Source organism: Cyrtonyx montezumae, unplaced genomic scaffold, assembly GCF_038088225.1.
Source record: "Cyrtonyx montezumae isolate F1298 unplaced genomic scaffold, pur_monq_1.0 scaffold_10, whole genome shotgun sequence".
Lineage (NCBI taxonomy): Eukaryota > Metazoa > Chordata > Aves > Galliformes > Odontophoridae > Cyrtonyx > Cyrtonyx montezumae.
Genome location: NW_027071826.1, coordinates 31,817,149 through 31,840,428, shown reverse-complemented (window position 1 = coordinate 31,840,428; position 23,280 = coordinate 31,817,149). Strand labels below are relative to the sequence as shown.

The 23,280-nt window shown below is 35.8% G+C and overlaps 1 protein-coding gene across 6 annotated transcripts in view; it reads right to left on the bottom strand.

Moving 5' to 3' along the window:
• The window catches only part of SIPA1L1 (signal induced proliferation associated 1 like 1), a 198,792-nt gene that overhangs the window by 29,843 nt on the left and 145,669 nt on the right, over positions 1-23,280 (bottom strand). For 5 of the 6 annotated variants that reach the window (XM_065754733.1, XM_065754732.1, XM_065754728.1 and 2 more), the window contains exons 8-13: positions 17,685-17,788; positions 16,488-16,645; positions 13,050-13,626; positions 11,664-11,938; positions 8,323-8,601; positions 140-289 (exon numbers count right to left, since the gene is read on the bottom strand). In XM_065754733.1, the coding sequence (XP_065610805.1) occupies positions 140-289; positions 8,323-8,601; positions 11,664-11,938; positions 13,050-13,626; positions 16,488-16,645; positions 17,685-17,788 (1,543 nt within the window). The remainder of the gene's footprint in view (positions 1-139; positions 290-8,322; positions 8,602-11,663; positions 11,939-13,049; positions 13,627-16,487; positions 16,646-17,684; positions 17,789-23,280) is intronic. The other variant, XM_065754729.1, reaches the window with a different exon arrangement.

The following is a 23,280-nucleotide window of genomic DNA, read 5'->3' as shown; positions in this document are numbered from 1 at the left end:
GCAAACATGTTTTAATGCGTTTAAAGAACAGTTGGCAGGAGCCTGTGTAAGCACTCCTTTAGTTTAACATACATTACAACAAATTGAACAGAGACAAAAGACTGCCTAAAAAAGAATATGAAAAAAGTCTAGTGCCTACCCTTCCGGCATAGATTTTTGTCTGTATGTGCTCCCGGCAGAGCCTGTCTCACTTGAGGTTGATAAGTTGCTTGGAGAATTGCGACACTGTTGTGACCTTGCTAGTGCAATGGACGAAACCGTCACGTAGACATCAGAACCAGGAGACAACCTGTTCAGAGCAAAGGAATCGGTCACATCAGCAATTCAAACAGCAGTAGCATAATGCAAAGCATGATGGACTATCTAATGTGAACTGTCAGAGCAGTGAAGAACATGGCATCAGGAAGAGGCAGCAGAAAGAATGTCAGCTGAAAGAATAGACATGCTCCCTCTGTTAACCTATTCCCTGTGGAAACTGAGGAAAATCAGCTAACAAAAGGTGGGCGTAGAGGAGCAAATGAAGACAGGCAAGTGGGTGTGGGGAAGGAAATCCCAGCACACACTAAGAAGGCATCACATTTTCTAAAGTCTTGATTTGCTTTTACAGATTGATTGTAAGGAATAATGAAGCATGACATTCCTTACCCAGACACCAGAATGATCTATTTCTACTTTTCAGAACAAACTCTTGCCTGGAATTTATAGTTGCCTATGCAGACTCAGCGTTGAGCTTACACATCTATGCTGTCAAACTTGTTCACATTCATGTTCATTGTCTAAAAATGCAATATTATTTATAAATATCTTTAAATTCCCCTTAATTTAACATTCTCATATAAAATATTAGAGTTCACTGAAAGTACAGACCTGAGTTATAGGAAGTCTTCTGCTGGAAAAACAATGCAGCAAATAAAATGGCTAAAATGCATTTGGGGTGCTTATAATGGTTTACTTGTAAATCCTGTTCTGCAGTTGAAATCTTTTCTAGATCATTTTCTGCTTTGTGCATTTTGTTCCCCAAATCCCAACTGAATTCAGTGCTGCTTCTATGCTTTTTGTTCCACTCAGTGATGACTTAAATCATTCAGCACTTCTCTAGCAAGCTAAGATGACTGAATTATGCCATCCATGAACAAGAAATTTTACTAAGAATGCAAGTATTTACTCATTCTAACTTCAGAAAAAAAAACAACCCTGCAACTTACACATTATTCAACTCCTGACCATCACAAGTACAACTTCAAACTCATTAATTTCCTCATAGTTGACTGAAATTTACTTCATTTCACATTTATCAAGCAACATTTCAGCAATACCTGATTGTAAAGTAAACAGTTCAAAAATTGCAAATTTGGGGAGCAGTGAGCCAAGCAGTTCATTTTCCCAGGGGCACTCTTCATAAAAAGAAAAAGAAAAAAGTCTGGACAACAAAAATATCTGCTTTCAGTAGCATTCACAACTCTATATAAGCACACACAATTTAATATCAATGGCAAGGAAACCCTTTACTTCAGTAATCTCTGTAAAATTATTTTTCTGATGATAAATGCTTACATTTTCACTTCAGATTCAGCTGTGCCTTTTCTTTACCTCCTGTGCCTTACCCAGAAGCGACAGCAATGTTCAGAAGGAACGTCAAAATTTCATAACTCCATGACACAGTTATAACTCATTTACAAAGTTGAAAGACCTCGAGGGCAAACAAAATCATTATAAATGTGATCTGAATAGTGCCAAGAACAGCCAATTAGGAAGGGCATCCAATTTATTTAAAGTAGAACTACATTTTACCTGTAAACTTAGTGCTAACAAACATAAATAGAGAAATACTTCCATTTTATATGAAACAAGCAAATAAGACAAAAGAACTTGAGAGTAAATTAGTTCAAATTGACTTTTTAAACTGATTTGAAAGCTATTGATGAAAATCACTTCCCATGACAAAAAGGGTGTTTTGCTTGTTTACCATCAATAATTAAAGCAAACTGAAAAAGGCCATTCTCTATTTCAAAATACACATTTGAGAAGAAACTCCAAAATGGCTAAGTGCATGAGTGCCATAACTGAATTTAAAAGTAGGCCAAGCACCCATTGCATTAAGAAGATACAATTATATTACAGTCAATTGAATTGGGATTATACCACGCTTGATTTAGCTCTAAGAGATCTACTGCATCCTGAAAGGACTGGTTGAGTCTTGCCATGTATAGGAAGAAAATAATCTTTTGTGGAAACAATGACTGGGAAGGGCGTGTATTTGTTTAGTATGACAAAGACACCTTGCTCTTAAATAATTAAATTTCCATGCCTTTTGCTGTAATTTTCTCAAGTCTTCAGCTTGCATACATATGTAATACATACATCACAGAAAAAATGTTAGCCTAGCACACTTTGTGCCTGTGGCCTAAGTCACTCTTTAATTATAAGATCACACCCCGGTCCCCTCTCAGTCATACAGTTGTATTTTGTCCTTGGACAACCGCTACAAGAACTGCACAGCTCAGGCACACAGGAGGCGCAGGCTGACAGAAGAGAAAGGTTGGCTTTATATTTGAGGCACTTCCATGCTGACTTTACAAACTGAATTCTTATCTTACAGTTGTTACAGCATTCCAGTATGATCACTGGTGTATTTGTTAAAGACAATTTTTCATTCATTGCCACTAATTGCAAGTTTCCCAAAGGCCTTATTTGATTCTGAGGCCTGATTTACTTCTGTGCCGAGAACTTACCAAGGCAGCTGAAGCTTTAATTTGAAGCTGTAATTTGAATACATAAAATATTAACAATGCTGGGCACACTTCCAAATTTGAAACGCTCAAAATAGGACGTAAGAAATGATTAGAACATAATTTCTCTCTCTACCTTTGTTCTTAATCTGAAGAGGTCCAAAGACATCTATTTTCAGACAAGAGTTTTCAAAATTAAGTTTAATTAATACCCGTGAAGCATTCAGAAACTATAGTAAAGGGCACCACTGTAATGCTGAGTGGGGAATTAATAATTGCATCTTTACAGTGAGATTTGAATACCATCCAGTAAATAAAGGATGGAGTAATGAAGAGGAAAAATATTAAATAGCTGTTTTTTTAATGAGCTTCACTTCAATTTCACTTCAACTGTGTGAAGTAAACGAGGCAGATGTTCTATTAAAAGGAATGCTTATAATTTAACCAAAGAAACTATCAAAAAGTATGGTTACATAAAGAGTTTGAATAAAATCGTACAGAAAATCTTAATTCTGCAATGATTACTTTCCAAGAACTGGATTTTACAATCCTGATTGTACTGAAGCATACAACATTTCTCTGAAAACACTGACTGACTGCTCTCAGGTTAAAAAGGAAAACAAATTATTTAGGAAGGGAAAAAAGAAAAAAAAAAGAAAAAACACCTGCAGGTCTGGAAAGGGATAGATAAAACAGAAAATACAATTATGCCATCATGTTGCACCTTCTAAAACCACACCATGTACCCTTCATGAATATTTTTCCACAATTTGATTATCATATTTCAGAAAAGATGTAATACAACCAGGAAAGATATGAAGGGAGGCAAGAAAGTGACTGGAGGTACAGAATAGCTTCTGTACAAAGAAAAACTGAACAGGCTTTAGGTATTATTTTGTTAGGGGTTTTTTAATCATTTCTGTCTTTTTTCCTGCCCAAATGTGAGTTATGTTAGATTAAGCAAGCAAAAAGATTATTCACCGTTCCTCTCAACAAAAGTGTGGATAGGAGACCTGTAAGCTATAAAGAAACCCAGATACCACCCGTATCTATTAAACTACAGTACAGATGCACCCAACTCTGGAAGTCCTTAACTACAGTTAACCAGGAGATTGCTGGATCTGGTAGAAAGACATCTTTATTTACAGATATTCCAACAGTACATTAATTTTTATGCTTTTCACTGGTCCCTGCTAATGGCCATTGTCAAACAAGAGACCAACCCTCAATCACAGATCATGAGGCACTTCTCAGAAATTTTTGGAATGTGAGTTTGGCTGAAGAGATAATAATTATAACAAACTCTGCTTTTTCACTGCTATATCTACTTCTAGATCCCAGTGTCACTAGAAAATGCATTATCCTATATTTTAATTTGAAGGATGTTGAGAAAACCTGAAATTGCTAAACCATATGAGGCAGGAAATGCATATGCTAGAAAACATTCATTCAACAGGTAGCAAGATGAGTACAGAGGCTGCTTGTTTGTATTATGAAAAAAAACCCCACCACTGATACAAGTTAGTCAACAGCAAATTATTATGATATAGAAATCATTTAAACTAGAATCTCTCTGCAGGCATTAGCCTATACACTATTACACAGTTACTGCCACCGATTACAGACAAGTACTGTTTGAAGAAAGATGAAGTTTCAGGGCTAAACTGCACTCCAAGGTCCTCAGTCGGAATTTAACAACTCTTAATGAATACTATTCTAATATTTCTCTATTGTGGAATTCCATGGACATTGCTTGACTGCAGTCATGCATAATTCAGTTATTTATTTGGTTTGAAATACTGACTGCAGTCATGTATTTCTGAGTCAGACTTAAGCTTTCATCCAGTACAGCACTTAACCACATTATGAGGTACACACAAGTCTCACTACTTTTGGAGTAGCCTTCATATATGTGGATCATGGCTGCTTTCCTTCATGTCTCAATCTGATATTTATGCTGGGCTACAGAATGCACAGTGTCCCATGTGGACTAATTAACATGAAAGGAATTTCTTGCATTTAAATTATCACATTTTTCAATCTAAATATTATAGTAACATTATATATTTATATTAAGATATATGAAGTTTTTGATTATTTTTCCTCCAAACATGCACATCAATCATGACTACATTCACGTATGCAGGACACAGTGAGAATAGAGAGAACTTAAGCCTATGCTAATGAGTTGCGTGCATGGAGACAATTCAATAAATATAATAAAATAAATAAAGTCAAAAAGTACTCTGCTGGTTAGGCATTTACCCACATTCCCCATCAGGGATTGTCAAGCACCTACAGTAGCAGGTTCTTAGTGATGCCAAGTGGTTTATATTATACAAAACTGAAATCCACCTGTTTGAGGGACTGATAATGCAATTTTTATTATAAATAGTTAAATGAGCTGTAACAAAAATAATTGGAAAAAATCTATATTCGTTTCATTCAGTATCTATGTGTAGCTGTATAAAGTGATCATTAGTCAAATATCTCTAGCAGGTAATTAAAAAAGAGTTAAGCTTTCATCATGTAAGGCCTGGTAAATCAGAAATACTATAGTGCTTCTATTTAATCCTTACAAATTCTACCCTGCTTTGAACAACAGCATTTACCTCCTGAGACCGTTGAGTTCTTGCTCCAAAAATCACCTGACATTCAAAGTTCAAGGAGCTACAAGGATCTACTCACTATGTGCTTTTAGGTTGCCATGCCCTTTAACCACAGATTACAAGCTAAACCACTATCTGTTTCTTAGCATGGATGAAACTGGTCATCACCATCACTGCACTGCAGACAAAAAACAAAGAATCTGCTGTCAGTGGCAGGAGCAAGGCATGATATACATCACCTTCAGTTTCAAAAACCTGAGCATTAAAATCAGTCAAACATCAGCAAGGCTTACATGGGGCTTGGCACTGAAGAAACAGAAATAATAGCTAGTGATATCTAGACCGTAGCTATACTTGATTTCTGAAATTGCTTAATGATATTGATCCTCACAGGTAAATTTCCAGGCCACTGACAATTAGGCAGAACCTTCCTTTGGAAAGTGAAGCTTGAATGGTGGTAAGGAAATACAGGCAATCTGCACAACTTCGCTAATGAGCCATAGTAAGGACCTGTAACACTCCTCTGACTCTCTCCCGTGTTCTCAACAGATGGCTAACAAAAGAAAGTTAAAACCAATAGAATGATAAGGTGTTCTATATGAAAACAAAATTACTTCCTGTTAGGCTGATGACAACTTCAGCTTTGACTCTCACTAGTAAAGCATTAATGGACTGGGGAGAATGGAAAATGAGCCAGCCCTACTCTGAGCAGGACTAGAGATCACTGCCAATGGGAACATAAAAAAAGGATACGTTATTGAGAGGGCTATGAAAATCTCATCTTGGTTCACTGTAGAAATCTCACACAATAACAATGGAAATATCTGAGCTTCCTAAAATACAATACTTTTCTTGTGCAGAAAATGACAAATGGAGTAATCTTATTGAAGTAATCTCACTGGTTTTTTTTCCTCCCTACTCCATATTCCTTTAAAATGACATAACAGTGTATTTCTTCACTTTAACTGGCAACGCATTAACCTCATGCAGCTGCTGTTATATTTAAACTTGATCCAGTCAAGATTAACATGTTTAGAGCAGACAGATAAAATATATTTTTTGGGCATCCCAAAAAAGGCCCCGCCAAACAAAAAGCTCCTTTGGCAATATATGATTCAGGATGAAAAAAATCCAATATAACACATTGAAATAAAAAATGAAAAAAAAAAAACAACCCTAAAAGAATGTCTGGAGAGGGAAAAAAAAAAAAAGAAAAAAACAAACCAGCAGTTACAAGCTTTTAAAAATGAAGGAAATGGAAAGTTTAAGTTTCACTTTTTGGAAACGAATACAAAGTATATGGAAACGTAATCTTCCCTTTGCAAAGCATTTGTCAGGCCAGAGCTTCCCTTCTAAAAGCGTCCAGTGAGTGGATAAATCTTGGATGCTTTACGTGTGTTGTGTTGTCCATGTGGATTTTTATGTGCAAGAAAAGCACAGTTAATAATACCACACCTCTCAAAACTCTCCTATTAGTACCATGAAGAGTCAGAAGCTTCTGGAAAAAACAGCAGTTCAGCTGTATCTGATATTCTGCCACTCCCTGAAACTTTGCCCAGGTATTACTATGCCTCCCATAATTACAGAGTGAGATTCTACAGCATTGGACATACGGGGAAAAAAAAACAGACAAAAAAAGACAAACACCACACCCCATAGATAAATAAATAAAATAAAAACCAGCCAGACCTTCCCCTTTTCCTTCAAACTTATCACCCATTCTGTCTCCAACTTCAACAGGCAGATATGGCATGAAGCCATGCAATTTTTATCTTGGTCCAAACATACCATGAGAGAGAGAACTAAGTCTGGTGTTTCCCTGGCTTTTGCAGTCTTCCTCACAAATAACCTTATCATCTAAAGAAAACAACAATACTTACATATATATACTCACACACCATACACACACACACACACCACAACATATAGGCATAAAATATGTATTATCAATAACTTCAGAGTTGCCAATTTACTGACGATTCAAGTTCTAAGCACACATCAACTGAGCTTACAGAAAGCTACAAGGGAAGTATCAGACACACCATCTAATCTGTTTAAATGCAGAAGTATGACAACAGCTAATGAAAAACAAAGCAAGTAAATGAAATCTTTACCAACCAGTACCACTTGTTAATTTGTGGCCTACACAAGCTTCAAGTGATTTCACCTTGGCAGTTTTCTGGTCTTGGTTGTATCAACTAATGTATTTTTTTTAATTATCCTCAGATCTTCTGGATTTGAAAAAATGCTTGACCTTCTTTCATTACATCTCTAAATTTTCTACTTCATGCAACTTCCATGTGATTTTTCTTAAGGAATTCTACAAAACATGAGCTATGAGCTTATTTCCCTCAACAAATCTCTTCCCAAATGCAGAGACGCAACAGATTTGTACAGATAAGCAAAACAATGATAGTTCATTTGAAATTGTGACAGGTTATGCCTGATACCTTTCTTAATAATTGCTTCCTTTTTTAAAAAGCAAACAAAAACTTCCATGCTCTACAGAAATGCTAACTTAAAACAATCTGTTCTCCAGTCTAAAAAGTCTGAAAGTGTCCCAGTCAATAAATCTGCCTTCTGTACAGGTCAGGATTTCCTTACTCAACACTGTTAAATGCTATTTCTACCTCAGGAGCTTTAGATCATTCCACCAAGACTATAAACAAGCTATGAAATTTAATTTACTTCATTAAATAGCAGAGGTTCAAGAAAAATTAGATCTAAAACTCTGATGTCACTCAAAAGCTAAACAGAAATACAGGAATATCCCTCAATGCAGTGAAACATCTTGCCCATCCAGTAGCACATTTATTTTCTGGTTAGTCAAGCCAAGCAAATATTTTCTTTTTGCTAATGTTTCATTCATATTCATATTGACTTATGACTAATTAAAGATCAGAGTAAAAGATAAATCTGTTCTGCTTTTTCCCAGACAAAATTCTGAACAGCAATAAAAAGCAATTTGCAAAGAAGATACACACCTCCTGCTCTCCAATGGGCGTCCATCACTAGAGATGCTTCGGGGGATGTTGGCTGCTCGTTCTGGGGGTGGCATTTTCCCTTCTCCTTTCCCTGAGCCAATCCTAGATGGCACTGGACTTTGAACTTGAGATGGTACCTGAGCCACATGAGATCCCTGTCCTTTGTTTGCATTTCGCTGCCATTTGTTATTATTTCTGAAGGGAAATTTGAATTCATATGACATTCCCTCATTCACTTTGTATTCCATCACTGGCATACGGTAGTTTTCTGAACAACTTCTGGTAAAGAAAAAGGACAATAAAGCAAAACGTTGTTACAAAAACATTGTTCTAAAAAGCAAAATAAATATATTCTGTCTACAAGGATAAAATTTTGAAGACAGAAGCAGAGTCAATTAAACGAAAGAGAAAATGCAATATATTTTTTAATAAACATGTATTTTAAAAGCTTTGCTACTATTCATTTGATTACTGTGCTACAGAAGCACAAAAAAAACAGGAAGAAAGTTATCTTAGAAAAAGATAAAACACCAGCTAATAATCATAGATGCCAAAACAGAAGATATCCCCAGCTTCCTGAGGATAAACATGAACAGGGCAGCATAAAAACTGGGCTAAGACAGGACACAAACCAAAATAGTTCATGTAAGATACAGGGTAAACTTCTGTATACACATTAAGAAATACGTCAGAGTGATTCGGAAGGTAAATGTGACCTTCAGCTCTGGTAAGGATAGTTTTGAGAAATATACATAAGTTAATTTGCCTGAAATATTTACTGTGTTTAGTTGTTGACCTACTCAGATCATTATCCTGAGCAGAAGAAAAGAATGTCATGCTCTGTAAACAATCAGTGCAAAACTTTCTACTATTAACTCCTCCTCTAAGTGACTACGCCATTAATGTTAAAAACTAGCTGCATCTCTTCCCAGTTCAAGATAAAACAAAATGGTTACCCAGTAGGGATAAATGGAGTGAAACAGCTGTTTCTGAAGACTTGCTGTCCACAATATACACATATTACTTTGGTCTAACTCTAGCCTTGACCTACAAAATTAACTTAGCATTTGGAAGGCAAAAGGCGTGCTTCTGAAGCACATGAAGTTCATCTTCACCTGAAAGGAAATCAGTCTGTGTGATGTGAAACACTGTCAGGCAAATGCAGATGATCAGGAAATTCATTTTTCGAAGTCAATTCACTATCTAACTATCCCTCTTCTATTTTGTAGACATTTCTACAGTTAGAGAAGGAAGAACACAACTCCCTCTTGTTGCTGTGTCATCAACTTCCAGGCCAGCCAACAATCCATTAAATGATTTCATTGGCAATGTTCTAATGACTATCTTTAAATGAGATATAACTTTAATAAGGTTTGCCTACGTGAAACGTGTTAATCTGTGAGGATCGAGGAATCTGGATATGCGTGTGGGCTTTTTTTTAGTTTGCTTTTTTGTTTTGTTTTGCTTGTTTTTTGTTTTTGTTTTTAATTTGCTACCAACCTTGCAAATGTGACTGCTGGCAAATCATCTCATCTAACTATATCCCTGCTCTTCCTCCAACGTTATGTCAATCAATTTATTAGGACAGGAATTGCTTTCCACATGAATGTACTACACCAATCTTCATTTTAGCTATAGTCTGTATAAACTACTGTAGTAGAAATACTAAGTGCCCATCAGAGGATCCAGTGGAAGGGCACAAGTTTTGGAAAATTGATTACCAAAGAGATAATGCTTTGCACAAAGATTAAAGTCAAATCTTCAGCAATCTATGTAGGTTAGTCACCAATTCAATACAGTTTCTAAACCTTAATGATTTTGGATAAAGCAAGCAGGATAAACAATTCCTTTTAAAAATTTTATAATTAGGTAATCTACTGTGTGCATTCATTCACTACAAAATAAGAAAACCCACAGCTGCTGAGAACAGTATTTCTAAAAGTGCAGTAATTTCTTTTCCTGATGTGCATATGGATACACAAATGCTAAGCCTGCTTCTGGCTACACTTAATTTAGTTCAGAAATAATAGGATCTGCGCTTTCCACACAGATTTTTCTGCTCTAATCCTTATGCTATGATTGCAGCTGAACATTCCATTTGCTTGGGCTACTAAATACTACACAAAAGCTTTCCAAATACCTCATGGGTGACCTTATGCCACTGTGCATTTTAATCCCTGACGTATTCAATTTTCCACTGACAACTAGGGGACAAATAAAATTTCTTTCCTGTTTGCTACCAGTTACAACAGGGTTTAGAATGGCTCACAGTAAAAAACAAATATGGATTCTTCTAGCTTTTATGTAAATATGAAGTTTTTGCTTAAAGAATATTTTCGAATTAATGTAATAAATGTACATTTAAGTTCAGCTCCAATGTTGCTAACTATAAAAAGAAGTAAGATCTATCCCTATGAAAATACTGAGTAGAACACAGCAGTGCAAAACCTAGTCTGTGACTGCAAGGAACATATTGATCCTTTGTAACTGTACTTCTCCTTCTTGGTAAATCTTAATATAAATCTTGAGCTAGCCACAGGGCAAATTTCGTCTATTAAAGATTATTCTATTTTAATCGTATAACATTTATGAGAATTTAATACAAGATGCTAGGAATGCAACTTAACACTACGGACAATCGATGAGTTCAAGGGGACAAGTAAAAATGACAAAAAAAAACTTTAGGCAGTAAGAATTCTGGAAAAATAGAGAAAACACAGAAATCTAGGAAAAAAGCATGCGTTAATACTTATTTCTGATCAAACTACATTTAAAACCTGTAAGAACAATAGAGTTAATACAAGCCGCAAGCTTAAAAAGGATTGGAAGTGAGAGAGATGCAACAAGATCTTCTATGGAGTAAAAAAAAAGAACTGCAATTTGGAGGAATTTCTATGCTTAGATCCATAGATTTGAAAGATTCTAGTGCCCAACTTATTCATTAAAGGAGAAAACAAAATGTTTGTTCACAGCTTTCAAGAACACATCCAGAGGCACTACAAACTATCAACAAATGCGAAAGCAAGGAACGAAACGTACAATTATTTTTGATGCATATACAGGCACAGTTCTCTATATGTTGTTTGATTTCCATGTATAACTTAAAGGATACACACACTTATTTTGACAAATAATTAAGTGGCAGCGTACAATAGATACTTTGTGGGGCCCAGAATGTGAAAATTCTTCGTTAGTTTTTCTTTCACCTTTCAACTCCGGATGCTGTTCTATAACCATGCAGTGGTTTCTGAAGGTTAACACAATCTCCAGCATTTCTCCCACCTCCACCATCCTCCAAATCAAAATATAACTTCTGACTAAAGGTTGCTATTACACAATACCTGCGTGGTGTGCAGTCCTCATATGGAGGGACAATGACAACCTTCACTGTCACCGATGTTCTCAGAAGATCAATCATCTGCTCATGGCTCAGAGTGGCTACAGCCACCTTACAGATTTCCACCAGCCTGCTACCCTGTCGCAGTCCTGCCTGCCATGCGTACCCATAGGGCTCAACGTCTGCCACAATGCCTTCATAGTTTACATGGAAGCCAAGCTGACCCAGACCATTCCTACGCAGAGTCATCTCCACTGTTTCACATCCCTTAGTCACAAGCTGTGGGTTGAAATAGGAAATCTAATGATTATTCATATAACTTCAGTGTTCATAAATGTAAAATAATTTTTGTACAATCAACCAATCTCAAGGACAACAGCAGGCCACGATAAGGGAAAATACGTATCCAAGTCCTGGATACACACAATTAAGTGAAACAACCTCATTACTCAAACTGGCATTTTTAGTAGAGCTCAATAATCCATGTTTTGCCTTGAAGTTTTTACCGAAACCACAGGAATTTTAGAAAAAAATACAGCTACACTCAACAGATAACAAAATGGATTTAGACAAGTGTCTCTATTTTATCTTATACAATTTGGTAACTAGACAACCTGTACATTTCCAGCTGTTTCAGTAAAGTGTAAGATTATTTTCAAACAGAATAATAATGTAGTGGCATAAGCTATTAGACACAGTAAACTGTAATCCATGCCAACTTGTCTGTCTACCATAAACATGAATACGGTCAAGAGTAATTTAACAGGACACATTTTTCCCTTTTTCCTGGTCATCATTTAACTACAGCTGTGAAATTACAGGAAAGATAGCAAAATATAACACATTCTTTCAGGACTTAATTAGATAAAAAATGAACATAGATGTTTTATAGAAAGATAACTATGATTCACTGCATTTTTATTTTATCGTATCATATTGAGTGAATATCTTAAACTTGCAATATGAATTAGGGCTGCACCCTGCTAGCAACTTAATAAGACAAAGATATTAATTTCATTTGAAACAAGATTCAACAAGTTCATAAACTGGAGAAAATAAGGAAAAGCATACAAAAGAAAAAAGGTGACATTCAGTATCTTTTGTGCAGGATCAATTCATGCATCTGAAGATCCTGTTTTTCATTTTTTTCCTTTTTTTTTCCCCTTTTTTAAATATGGAGACAATTGACAGCCAATTTATGTTGATTGATAAAACAATTCAACATCAGATCAATAGAGAATCTTGAGACAAAAGCAGGAAAGTCTTTATAAATTTAACAACTAGCAACTAGGATGGCTTCAGGCATCCTAAGCACTGATGCAACTGAAGCCTTGGTGATGCAGTAAGATGAGACAGCAAAGAGGAAGCAAACAAGAAAACACATTCTAACCTCCAGCCTTTTGACGATCTCTTTGATGTCATCAATGTTGCTGATGAAGCTCTCCAAAGAAACACATTCACCTCTCTCATAGAATATTTTTATATTTGTGTCAGTTGAAGTCCAACCTATCACATCTCGACAGGAGCAATTAAACACCACACTTTTTGTGTCCTGTTCAATGAGGACTACAAACTCGTTAGAGATGCCTAGGAGACAGTCTATTTCCATACCCTTGCTGTAGTCTTTTGCATGGACACTCCATACAATAGCACCAGAACTATAGATCTCTGCTCCTGGATAAGGCTTGGACTTCTCTTTCTTTTTTGAAGCAAGTGAGATGAAGGGGAATTTGCCAGAAGGGTCAATAGGTGTGTTGGTAACATTCTTCTCTGCCAAGTCTTTCAAGTATTCTTGACGGGTCCTGGTGGCCATTGCACGAAACTTTTCTGATTTATGAGCAGCATTCTCTGCATTGATGACTTTGGCTAGTAAGAAGTCCCTGAACACGTTTGATTTAGGAAATGTGACGCCTTTTGGAATAGGTGGTCCAAAGGATGGTACATCTCTGGATCTTGTCACAGCAACACTAAAAGAAATATGAAAATAAGATGCTTCTGCAGAGAGTTCGACAGTAGTGAATTCAGCATCTTTTGAATACATTAAGTATATTTCCCTTTTTCCATAACCCCTCCATGTTTTTTTCTTTTCCCAGTAATAAGCTTATATTTTCATTTTAATCTTGCCAGCGTGCAGACCATGTCTCCCTTCTTATATGAGCAGAAGGCCAAGTATTTCTCCATCTAGGAATGTTTTCAGCCATCCTCTGTATCACAGCATAAAGCAAACTCCAAATGCAGAATCCTGCACTTTCTTGGGGGGAGGGATAAAATAATCAGTCTGGTATTGTAGTTCTGATTCTTGTTCCTTTTCATTATAACAAACAAATTTTTGACATATTCTACTACTGTAGCCTATAATTTTACCAATTGAATTGCTGAAAGGCTCATTCAGTCAGCAGTCTGTCCTAAGTAGAAATCATCAACTGCGCAGCAAAACTTTGTAACAACTACCACTCTAATAGTTCTAACTCAATTTAGCACGTCTAGAATTAGATAAGAAAAAGTGTTAACCAATTTTGGCCAAAATATCACGGTAATGGAGTTTTTTATAAAGAAAATAAACATCTGGAAATGCACTAGAAATGTATATGATGGTTCACTTGGAAGGTTGGCTGTTACTAGTTTTACACTTTATTCTAACCTGACTCCTTAAACATATTTATTGAAATCCTCAAGTGAGTTATTCTGACAGAGAAACCAGGCTTCTGAAATATCCTTTATCTTTAGTGCAAGGGAGAATCACTGGTAAAGACAGTGCTTAATTTTATTCCTTTTATGCAGTTCTTCATGTAAATTCCAGTACAATTTTATGCTACATGGTTTCCTGTTTAGTCTGGAATTAGGAACCAATGAAAGTGTTCCCAATAATCCACTGAAAAGAAGTCACACTCTGAAAATTTTCCTAGAAAAACTTTTCATAACAGAATTCTACAAATTTAAACAAAGTGTTTGTACCAAGAGAAGAAGATAAAAAAAAAGTTGAAAGGACTTTAGTCTTTATTAAAGACAGTACATAGAACATATAATGAACTAGCAGTATCCATCTTATATGTCAGTCTCATTTGTGCACAAGCCTGAAAGTCAACATGCATGAAGAAAATCACAAAATTGGCCCTTAACACCTGGGCTATTCTAAAATCAATACTGACACTCTTATTTTTTCCCCACTTCTTCTCTCCTCCCCTAAAAATCCAGGTCTGAAGCAGTAATGTTTTAGATCTCAATTTCATTCACTACTAGTAATCAGTAAGATTCTAGCCTTTTCAGTTGCAAACACTTGAAAAAAAAAAAAGATGTGAAAGCCTTTAGGCTAGACATAGAATCCTGAGATATTTAAATTTTTCATAGTGTAAAGAGTATAAATCTTTACCATGTTTTACATAATGAAAAAATATGAAATCATGAGTCACACTATTTAAAACAGCTAGCAAAAGCAGATCTGTCTCTGTAAATACACTAATTCAGATGGAAAATGTATTCGTAGTCCTTGTGGATTTCCTAGGACTTCCTACTTTTCATTTCTTTCAAAATCAGTTTCTGACAAAATAAGAGCTGAAATGTCTAAAAAATTAAAAACAAGTTGCATCTACATAAACCAAGTAGCAGTTTGTCTTTAGAAGTACAACTGAAAATGAGAGCTATAAGCAAAATTCAAACCCAGGCAACCTTTCAAACATTCCAGCTGAAGCGGTTCACAATTTGTAGACTTTTAGTATAAAGGGTTGGGAAATAATCTGAAGATAAAAAGTCCACCCAGTTATATACAGTCATCAACCTGCCTTACAACAAGTATCGACATTAACATGTCTACTCCAAAAAAGTTTAATGCACGTACAAAATTCAGCATTGTTTCCAGTACCGCTGCATGAACAAACATTACCACAAGCTTGTGAGGAGGGAAAAACCGTCAAACCTCACCACAGTTATGTGAAAAACATGAATATATGATCTCAGAGACATTGCACTCAGCTGCCTTAGCTCTTCCTCTACGTAAGCATAGACTGAAGTGACACATTTCTACTTCAGTAAAAACAAGTAAATTTTAAGGCTATCTCATTTCAAGACAATTACTTTAAATCCACTGCTCTGACATTCATATTTTAAATTTTTTAAAAAATTGCAGAGATAAATTAATATTTTTAAATAAAAATACAGCAAGAGTTCAAAACGTAAGAAAAGTAAGAAGTTTGACTGATCTTAAAAAAAAAGCAAGTCAAAGGCATTATTTCTACATTTAATTTGGTTAAAATATTTACACTAAAAGTAGGGGTCTCATTTTGCAGTCCCTTGTTATATGGCACTATCAATCAGCATTTTCTCTCTACTTTTTTTGCTGCATAATGCTCTGAAATAGTATTTTTGGAGAGAAACTAATAAAGAGCTAGAGATACTTCAGATAAAATATTTCCAAGATGTTAGCTGCTTTTTGAAGGTTTATTCATATTTTTCTCAGTCCATGCATTTCAAAAAGGGCATGAATGTGCATACTTAGATGCCTAAATTACCTGAACAAAAAGTAAATTTGTAAATAGGAAAAAATCTTCTCAAATATTGTTATGAAGAGAAGAAAAATGAGGACAGAATTTTAAAATCATTCCTGAATGCTTGACAAGAGAGTGAGCAAAAGTGAGTACATCCATCTCCTCAGTGAACGTGGCTCCTTTAGATACTTATGTGTGCCTACGTACTTTTCAAGAAATAATGTTCTAAATTTACATATCCAAAAATCTCAATCCTTCCTCCCATTTTCATACTGAGAATACAAAAGAGGAATTACATCTGTCCTTGCACTCAATTCCATGTTTGCAGTGAAACCAGTGATAATTACCTGTAACAAACACTGTCAGTACAGGGACCGTGCACTCTCACAATGACAAAGACGTGCTGGAAGTGAGATCGAATGTTCTTTGGGCTGAATGGTTGTGCTCCAGGCTCCTGGAAAACTATTGTCACAATATCATTTCCAATATGTCGCTTTCTCAGAAGCTAAAAAAAAAAAAATAATCAAGAAAACACACACGTTAAAAGTTTTCTTATAGTTTTTAAAGTATTACGATTTTTTTTTCTATTACTTGTGTTCAATTCTATATTTCAAGCTGAAAATCAAAATGGTTGATGACATATATAAGGAGCACAATGTTAGTTATTTGTCTAATAATTTTCAGAAACAGGCATTTTCTTAACAGTTCATTTGACCATATAATCAATAGTAAAGTCTTGTTAGAGAAAATTTTAAGTTAAATGGAAATGAGAAAATCAATAACAAACAGTTGCTAATATGTAATAGGAGTCATCAATCAGCACTACATGGAAGCTGGGAAACATTTCCCGTTTTGCACATTTTTGCAAGCCAGAGATAAGTTCAATTTCAAGTAAAAACCATTATCATTGTTGCTAAGATAGTCTATAATAATTATCTGATAGACTTCCAATAAATCTAAGACTACTAAAGCACTTCTTTTTTTTGGCTGTTTTTCATCAATAACCTAATTGTTTAGTTTCCTTCTCTTTCTAAAGATGAGGAACTTTGAAGTAAAAAAACAGCTCAGCCTACAAAGTTCTTCAGTATATTAAAAAATATAAAAATAAAAGAAAATGAATTTGTCTTGCATCTTCTTTAAAGCAGCTGCACAGTGTTCTAGATTCCCCATTTGTAACCTCTGATTCCACACAAATTACTGTTTGCTGAATCAAAGTATGATTGACCTTGTTGAACAAAGCTGAAAACTGTCATGTTTGCAGACATGTAATACAAGTGCACTACTGACATTGAAACAAATATTTTTCTTTTTACTAAATAATGCATTATGAGATAGAAAACAGTCCTATGGTGAAAACTATCTACAGAGATCTACAGTGTACCTACAATCACCTGCCTTGCTCATCTTTCTGACACAGATGGTCAGTTTCACTTCTGATTGTTTTCTTTGCTAGTAACAAATAGCATTTGCCATAATTATCCATTACTTCACCTACTTTTGAGATAGGAAAAATTAATAGTAAACAGTCACACAGTCTACCTCACCTGCTGTTTGTTGTTTGGAGTATACGGCAACATAGTAGAAACATGGAACATGATCTCATAGTCCTTGTATGTTGTATATAGAGAGTGAGTACCTGTTGAATCAGCTTCAGTTAAAGAAAGAGAAAATAACATTATTAAAAAAACAAGTTCAAAATTTTCATTGCTGTCAAACAAAATCATACAAGACAAGAATTCCTATTCCTCCTCAATCCTAGTTTACATGAAGGCAATAAAAATTTATCCAGAATTTGTTCACCTGTCTAAGCAAACTGACACAGATAGGTCACATAACGCATACTTTTGTCAGCAATAAGTTTGCTAGGAATAGAGATTTTTTTACCAGAACATCCTGAAAAGAGTCTATTTAAGCATGAAATATGACAAACATGGAGATGAAACATATGTAAATATATATGTAAATATAGGTGGGTATTGGCCTACAGAAACACACTATTAACATGTGCATATCAGTACCAGCTACTAAGACAGAGTAATGTAATAGGGGAGAAGAAATGTATTCCTCACAGAAAATGCATTAGTTTACATATGATATAGTTAAGTAAAACTTTCCTACTTTGTTTTAAAATAAGGGAGGCATTCTGGCTTTATACAGTAGACCACTGGGATCTGCATGGATAGAAAGCCACTTGTTCATTATTCAGGTGCTGCTTTTGTACCTTTTGGAGCTTCACTTCAAAAATAATTGTATTTATTTGGTGGTGGTTGTTGTTTGTTTGTTCTATTGAGGCAACCTCTCCTAAAAATTATCATTTTTAGAGGGGGCTGGAAGGTGAGGTTAGAAGCCAACTCTGTTGCTAACTCCTCCAGAAACTGAAAAGTACTTCTGCAGAGCAACAAGCATCCAGAATAAACCAACAGACAACTTTCAAAGTAGATGGAAATAAAAATACATTTTGGTATGTGGAGGGATCCTTTTTTTGGAAAGGGTATGCAATAAGTTCACTGATATTCTAGAAATTACAGTTGAGTAACAAGACAATCATTTTTGGAAACCACCTAGCATCTCAAGCTAATCAGAATGAAACTGAGTGGTACAGAACGTGGAAAGGACTTCAGAAGGTAGGCAGACAGGTGCTGTGACATCATGAGTAACTAAATTGGGACGGACATACAACGCATAACATGAATAAGAAAAAAATGGGTTCTTTTAAACTTAAATATCAGGAATCTGTATTTACTGTAATGAGACAGAAAAAGCCTTCACTAAAAGCGGTACTTAATGGAAAAGAGCAGTCAAAAATAGAATTTTTGCATGCTTATAAGCTAACGATGGAAAAAGCCCACAACAATGATGTTATAATGCTGGTATATTACAGAAAGATACTCTCTCACTATTTTAAAGTTATAGAAGAAATAGAAGGAATCCAGAAATAAGTCACAAAAATAATTATATGTGGATGGAGATTTCCACATTCCTCAGTCTGCAGCTGCTTGCATTATCTGCTTGATCATTACAGTGCCTGCTGAAGGAGGCAGATGCACTTGAAAGTCACCCAAACATCAATGTTCTTCCTTATTCACTCTGTTTTTCCTTCCTTAAGTATGCATTTTGTACATAATCTCTGATATAGCCAACAGAAATAGAAGAGAGAATGTGGAAGAATGGGGGCACTCAGGCCCATTGTTATAAAAATAATACTCCAGAACAACAACTATGTGTTTAAGCCAAACTTCCAGCTTTTACAAATGGAGTTTGCAGCAGGCAAAAAAGGGTTCTTTGTTGTCCTATGCACCTCAAAGCACACAGAAATCTCACAACAGTATTGGCTCTGTAAATTCAGTAAAATACAGTACTAATAACTTAATGATTCCAAGAGGAATCATTAAGTTATTAGCAAGAACTCCACAGCTTAAATCCCTCCTATTCAATCCAGTACAAACAGAAGTCTATATTCAATACAGATCTGTGTATCTTCTTCACCCTTTATATTTCTTCTTTCTTACAAGCCCAGAATATTTCTACTGAAGCACAATAAAATAATTATGTATATTTTCTTGAAATGAAATCACTGCTATTGCAACAAAATCCAGGATTGGGTATTGGAACAGAATCCATCATTCCAAAATGGGAACTGTCCGCCAACGCTGCAATTGCCTTTAATTCCCCTGTATGTAACAGAGGGCTGAGGATCCTAACAAATTCATAAGTAACTTTTTTTTACACTGGGGACATGCTTTCATGTCATCTGTTCATGGTATATCCATGGATGTTACACTCTCAGTCTCGTCCAAGTACTGGGCATTCTTACATAGCTGCAGACTTTTTCCTTTCACCATTATTCATCTTAAAAGTCTATCCTATTTATCTGTATTTCCAATGTTTTTGATTTTTTTTTTGTTATCTCCACAAGGACTATCTTAACAGGTTCCCATTTAGATGACTTTTTCAACAGTGTTCAAAATCATTACTGATACACTCGAGCAGAAACTTACAGAAGCATGCTCCTACAGCATCTTTTTAAAACTGTACACTAAAAAAAAATTATAAAAGTAGTAAGAGTAAAAAAAAACCAAAAATACACCAAACAACTCAGTATTTAGAAGAAAAACACATTGCAAAGAATCATAGGTAAACAAAAAATAAATGATACCAACCAGGCAGGAGAAAGAACAGTCATTACTACAAACCACAGCAGCGCACACAATTGAGAAACACAAGAACTAAATGTTTCAGAGCTTCATATTGCTCCCATTTACATTTGCTGTCAAGACATCCTGACTTATTCCTAATTCCTTCTAGTTACTGGCCCCATCGTCAGCACCTGTCAGACCTGCCTGCCTTTCAGTTACACACATGGATAACATTGAGCATTCACGTCCAACTTCTGTAACAGCCATGTTGCTTTCAGATACTATTTCTGAGGACAGAAGAGAATCCTTTATTTTGTAACATACAAACGTCTGTCTATGTGTAACCCAAACACAGACATTCAAATTTCTCCTCTTCCTCCTTTCCCTCCCAACCTTTTTTGACTTTAAAAAAAAACTAGGAATGTTTGATTATTTTACTATTATTATATTTCCTTTATTTTTACCATATGTCTCCCGGTGAATACCCCTTTCAAATTGCTGCAAAGAAGTGCATGGTAATCTGTTTATTTCATTAGAAACATTCATGTTCATTTAGAAAACCTGATTTAAACACCAGTTTGAAGCCCATCCGTTCCCTACACTTTTCATCTATTTAATATATTCTATGCTGTTTTAATATTCTTCCAATGTCTTAAGCAGGAATTCATGGAATATGAACATCTAATACAAAAACCTACCATTATCAGCTAAGCTAAGACGATAATCTCATCAAGTGGATTTTTCATGAACTCTTACAACTTACATTATCTCCTTTGTTCCCTTCACCACAAGCACCATGACACAGCTAAACAACAGCTCAGGTTACCAGGCCCAGCATCACCCAACTGCTTTAATTTACTACTTAAAAATACTGAGAAGTAAGACTGAGTGAGGGTGAGGGAAATAATGCATGTGTTCCGATTGGAAAACTAAGCCAAATGGCTGAAGTTATAATTTCAAAGATTAAAGTAAAGAACACCACAGTAAAGTGATGCCTATGAACTTCCTAGCAACTGTGGGAGAGATGACATTTTCAAGCTCTATTTCCTACCCAAAGACTGCAGGCTGTCAGAAGATAGACTTCTCCCCCTGCAGTAGTGCTAGAAACACACAAACAAAACTTTAAAAGTAGCAGTTCTTTTCTACCGTTGCACTGGCGGAGATCCAAAGCTAAAACTCTTAAAGGAGCCAACATACTTAAATAGCCTTTCCGTTAACAGGATGAAGATTCCTTCTTTTAAAATTTGGCACTGTTACAGATACTTACCAATTAGGCCCATCATTCTAAAATGTTCCAAGAACGACTGTTCTGAAATTGTCTTTTATTATAGCAACTTTTCCTGATTTGCATAAAATACAAAGTTTTGTGAATTTTTCCAGAGTGGATATAGAAATCAGCATCTCTCCAAGCTGAGGAAGTCCTCCATACTATCTTGCATCATGCACCTGCTTTTTCTAGGTCTCTAAGTATTGTGAAAGCACAGAATGTAGCAAAGCAGCTTGCATGGCTCTGACCTTTCTTGCAAGTTGAACCATCATCAGTTTATAAGAGCATCTTTACATTCAGCTGTGCTGTCATGAAACAGAAATTTTATTCAAGAAAATGTCCTGAATAATTAGAAGTATACACGGTGGTAGCACAAGAAATATTTCATGAAGGTGGCCTTCATGAGCATAAGAGCACGGAAATGGAAGAGAGAGTAGCTAGCTTCCCATGCTGCGGGCCTCTGTACACCACAGGAAATTCAACAAAATCCTATACACGTAAGTAATGGCAAAACCATAACCTCTGCTCCACGGGCTTTCCACGTGAGGACAAGTGCAGAAAGGACAGCTTAGTTACTCAGGGCAGCTATCAAACATCACTGCCTGCATGCACTCTGCTGTTCACCTATTTCCCATGTGTGAGATTCTGAATTCTGACCTGAAGGCCACCTCTGGACTTAAACATTTTGCCTATCAATAATCTTACATAGAAACAGGAAGCAACCTTTCACCTCTTCCTCAGCTGAGAATTCAGAACTTTGTGGATGGTAGCAGCAGAGATGTGCTTCTCAACATGCAACAGCTGCCCAGCCACGTGCAAGTCCTCAGGACTGCACCTGCGTGAGGCTCTGGCCACCTCATGATAAGCAGGATAGGAGATAGCAAAGACCTAGCTATACTACTGTGAACCAGCAGGGGCTCCCAGAACAGCTACTTCTGTTACACCAGGAACTTCAGCTCCTAATAAAATATCAACGAATAATACTCCCATCGAAACTCCAGGATAAACCTGATTTTAATTACATTCCCACTCAATTCATATTGATGTCCTCAGGCTGTTCAGTATTTCTCACATGGCTTTCTGTACCCGTCTCAAGGAGACAGGTTTCTGAGACTGCCATTTAGCAAGTACTATAGACAAAGAAAATTTTCCATTGTTTCTTCCATCACTGGGCAGCTATTCCCAGCATTGTGCTTCCTTCCTCCCTACACTGCTGCTATTTAATGCTGGATCAAGTTAAATAATCACTCAATTATAGCAGCCCCAAATTTACTTCACTAAATATTTAGTAAAGGCTGGAGACCTTCATCTAAATTGATATTTCTTCTTAATAGTCTGTGTCTATACAGAATACACAATAATGGCTCCTGAATGAAGCTATCCCTAAGAGCTTAGTGCTGTGACCTCAAAAACATTTATCTTCCCCCATTTCTAATCCTTTTTTTTTTTTCATATTGGCAGAAAGGAAAAATAGCTCAATTAAAATCAATCACAGAAGTTTGTTTGGTTCACTGTTTATATTTGCTGCTATCAAAACATGCATGTTAAGAACTCATGTAGGTTGCGCAGTTCCTCACATTTCTTTTTCAGCGATGCTGCAGACAACCCTACAGATTTCAAACAATTTACAAAGTTCCAGCTGATGAGTTTCTGCACATGAAAACTAGCAGACATGGACTCAAACAAAATTTAGGAAGTACTTCACGAAAGGAAAAGTTCACTCTCTTATCTCCTTCC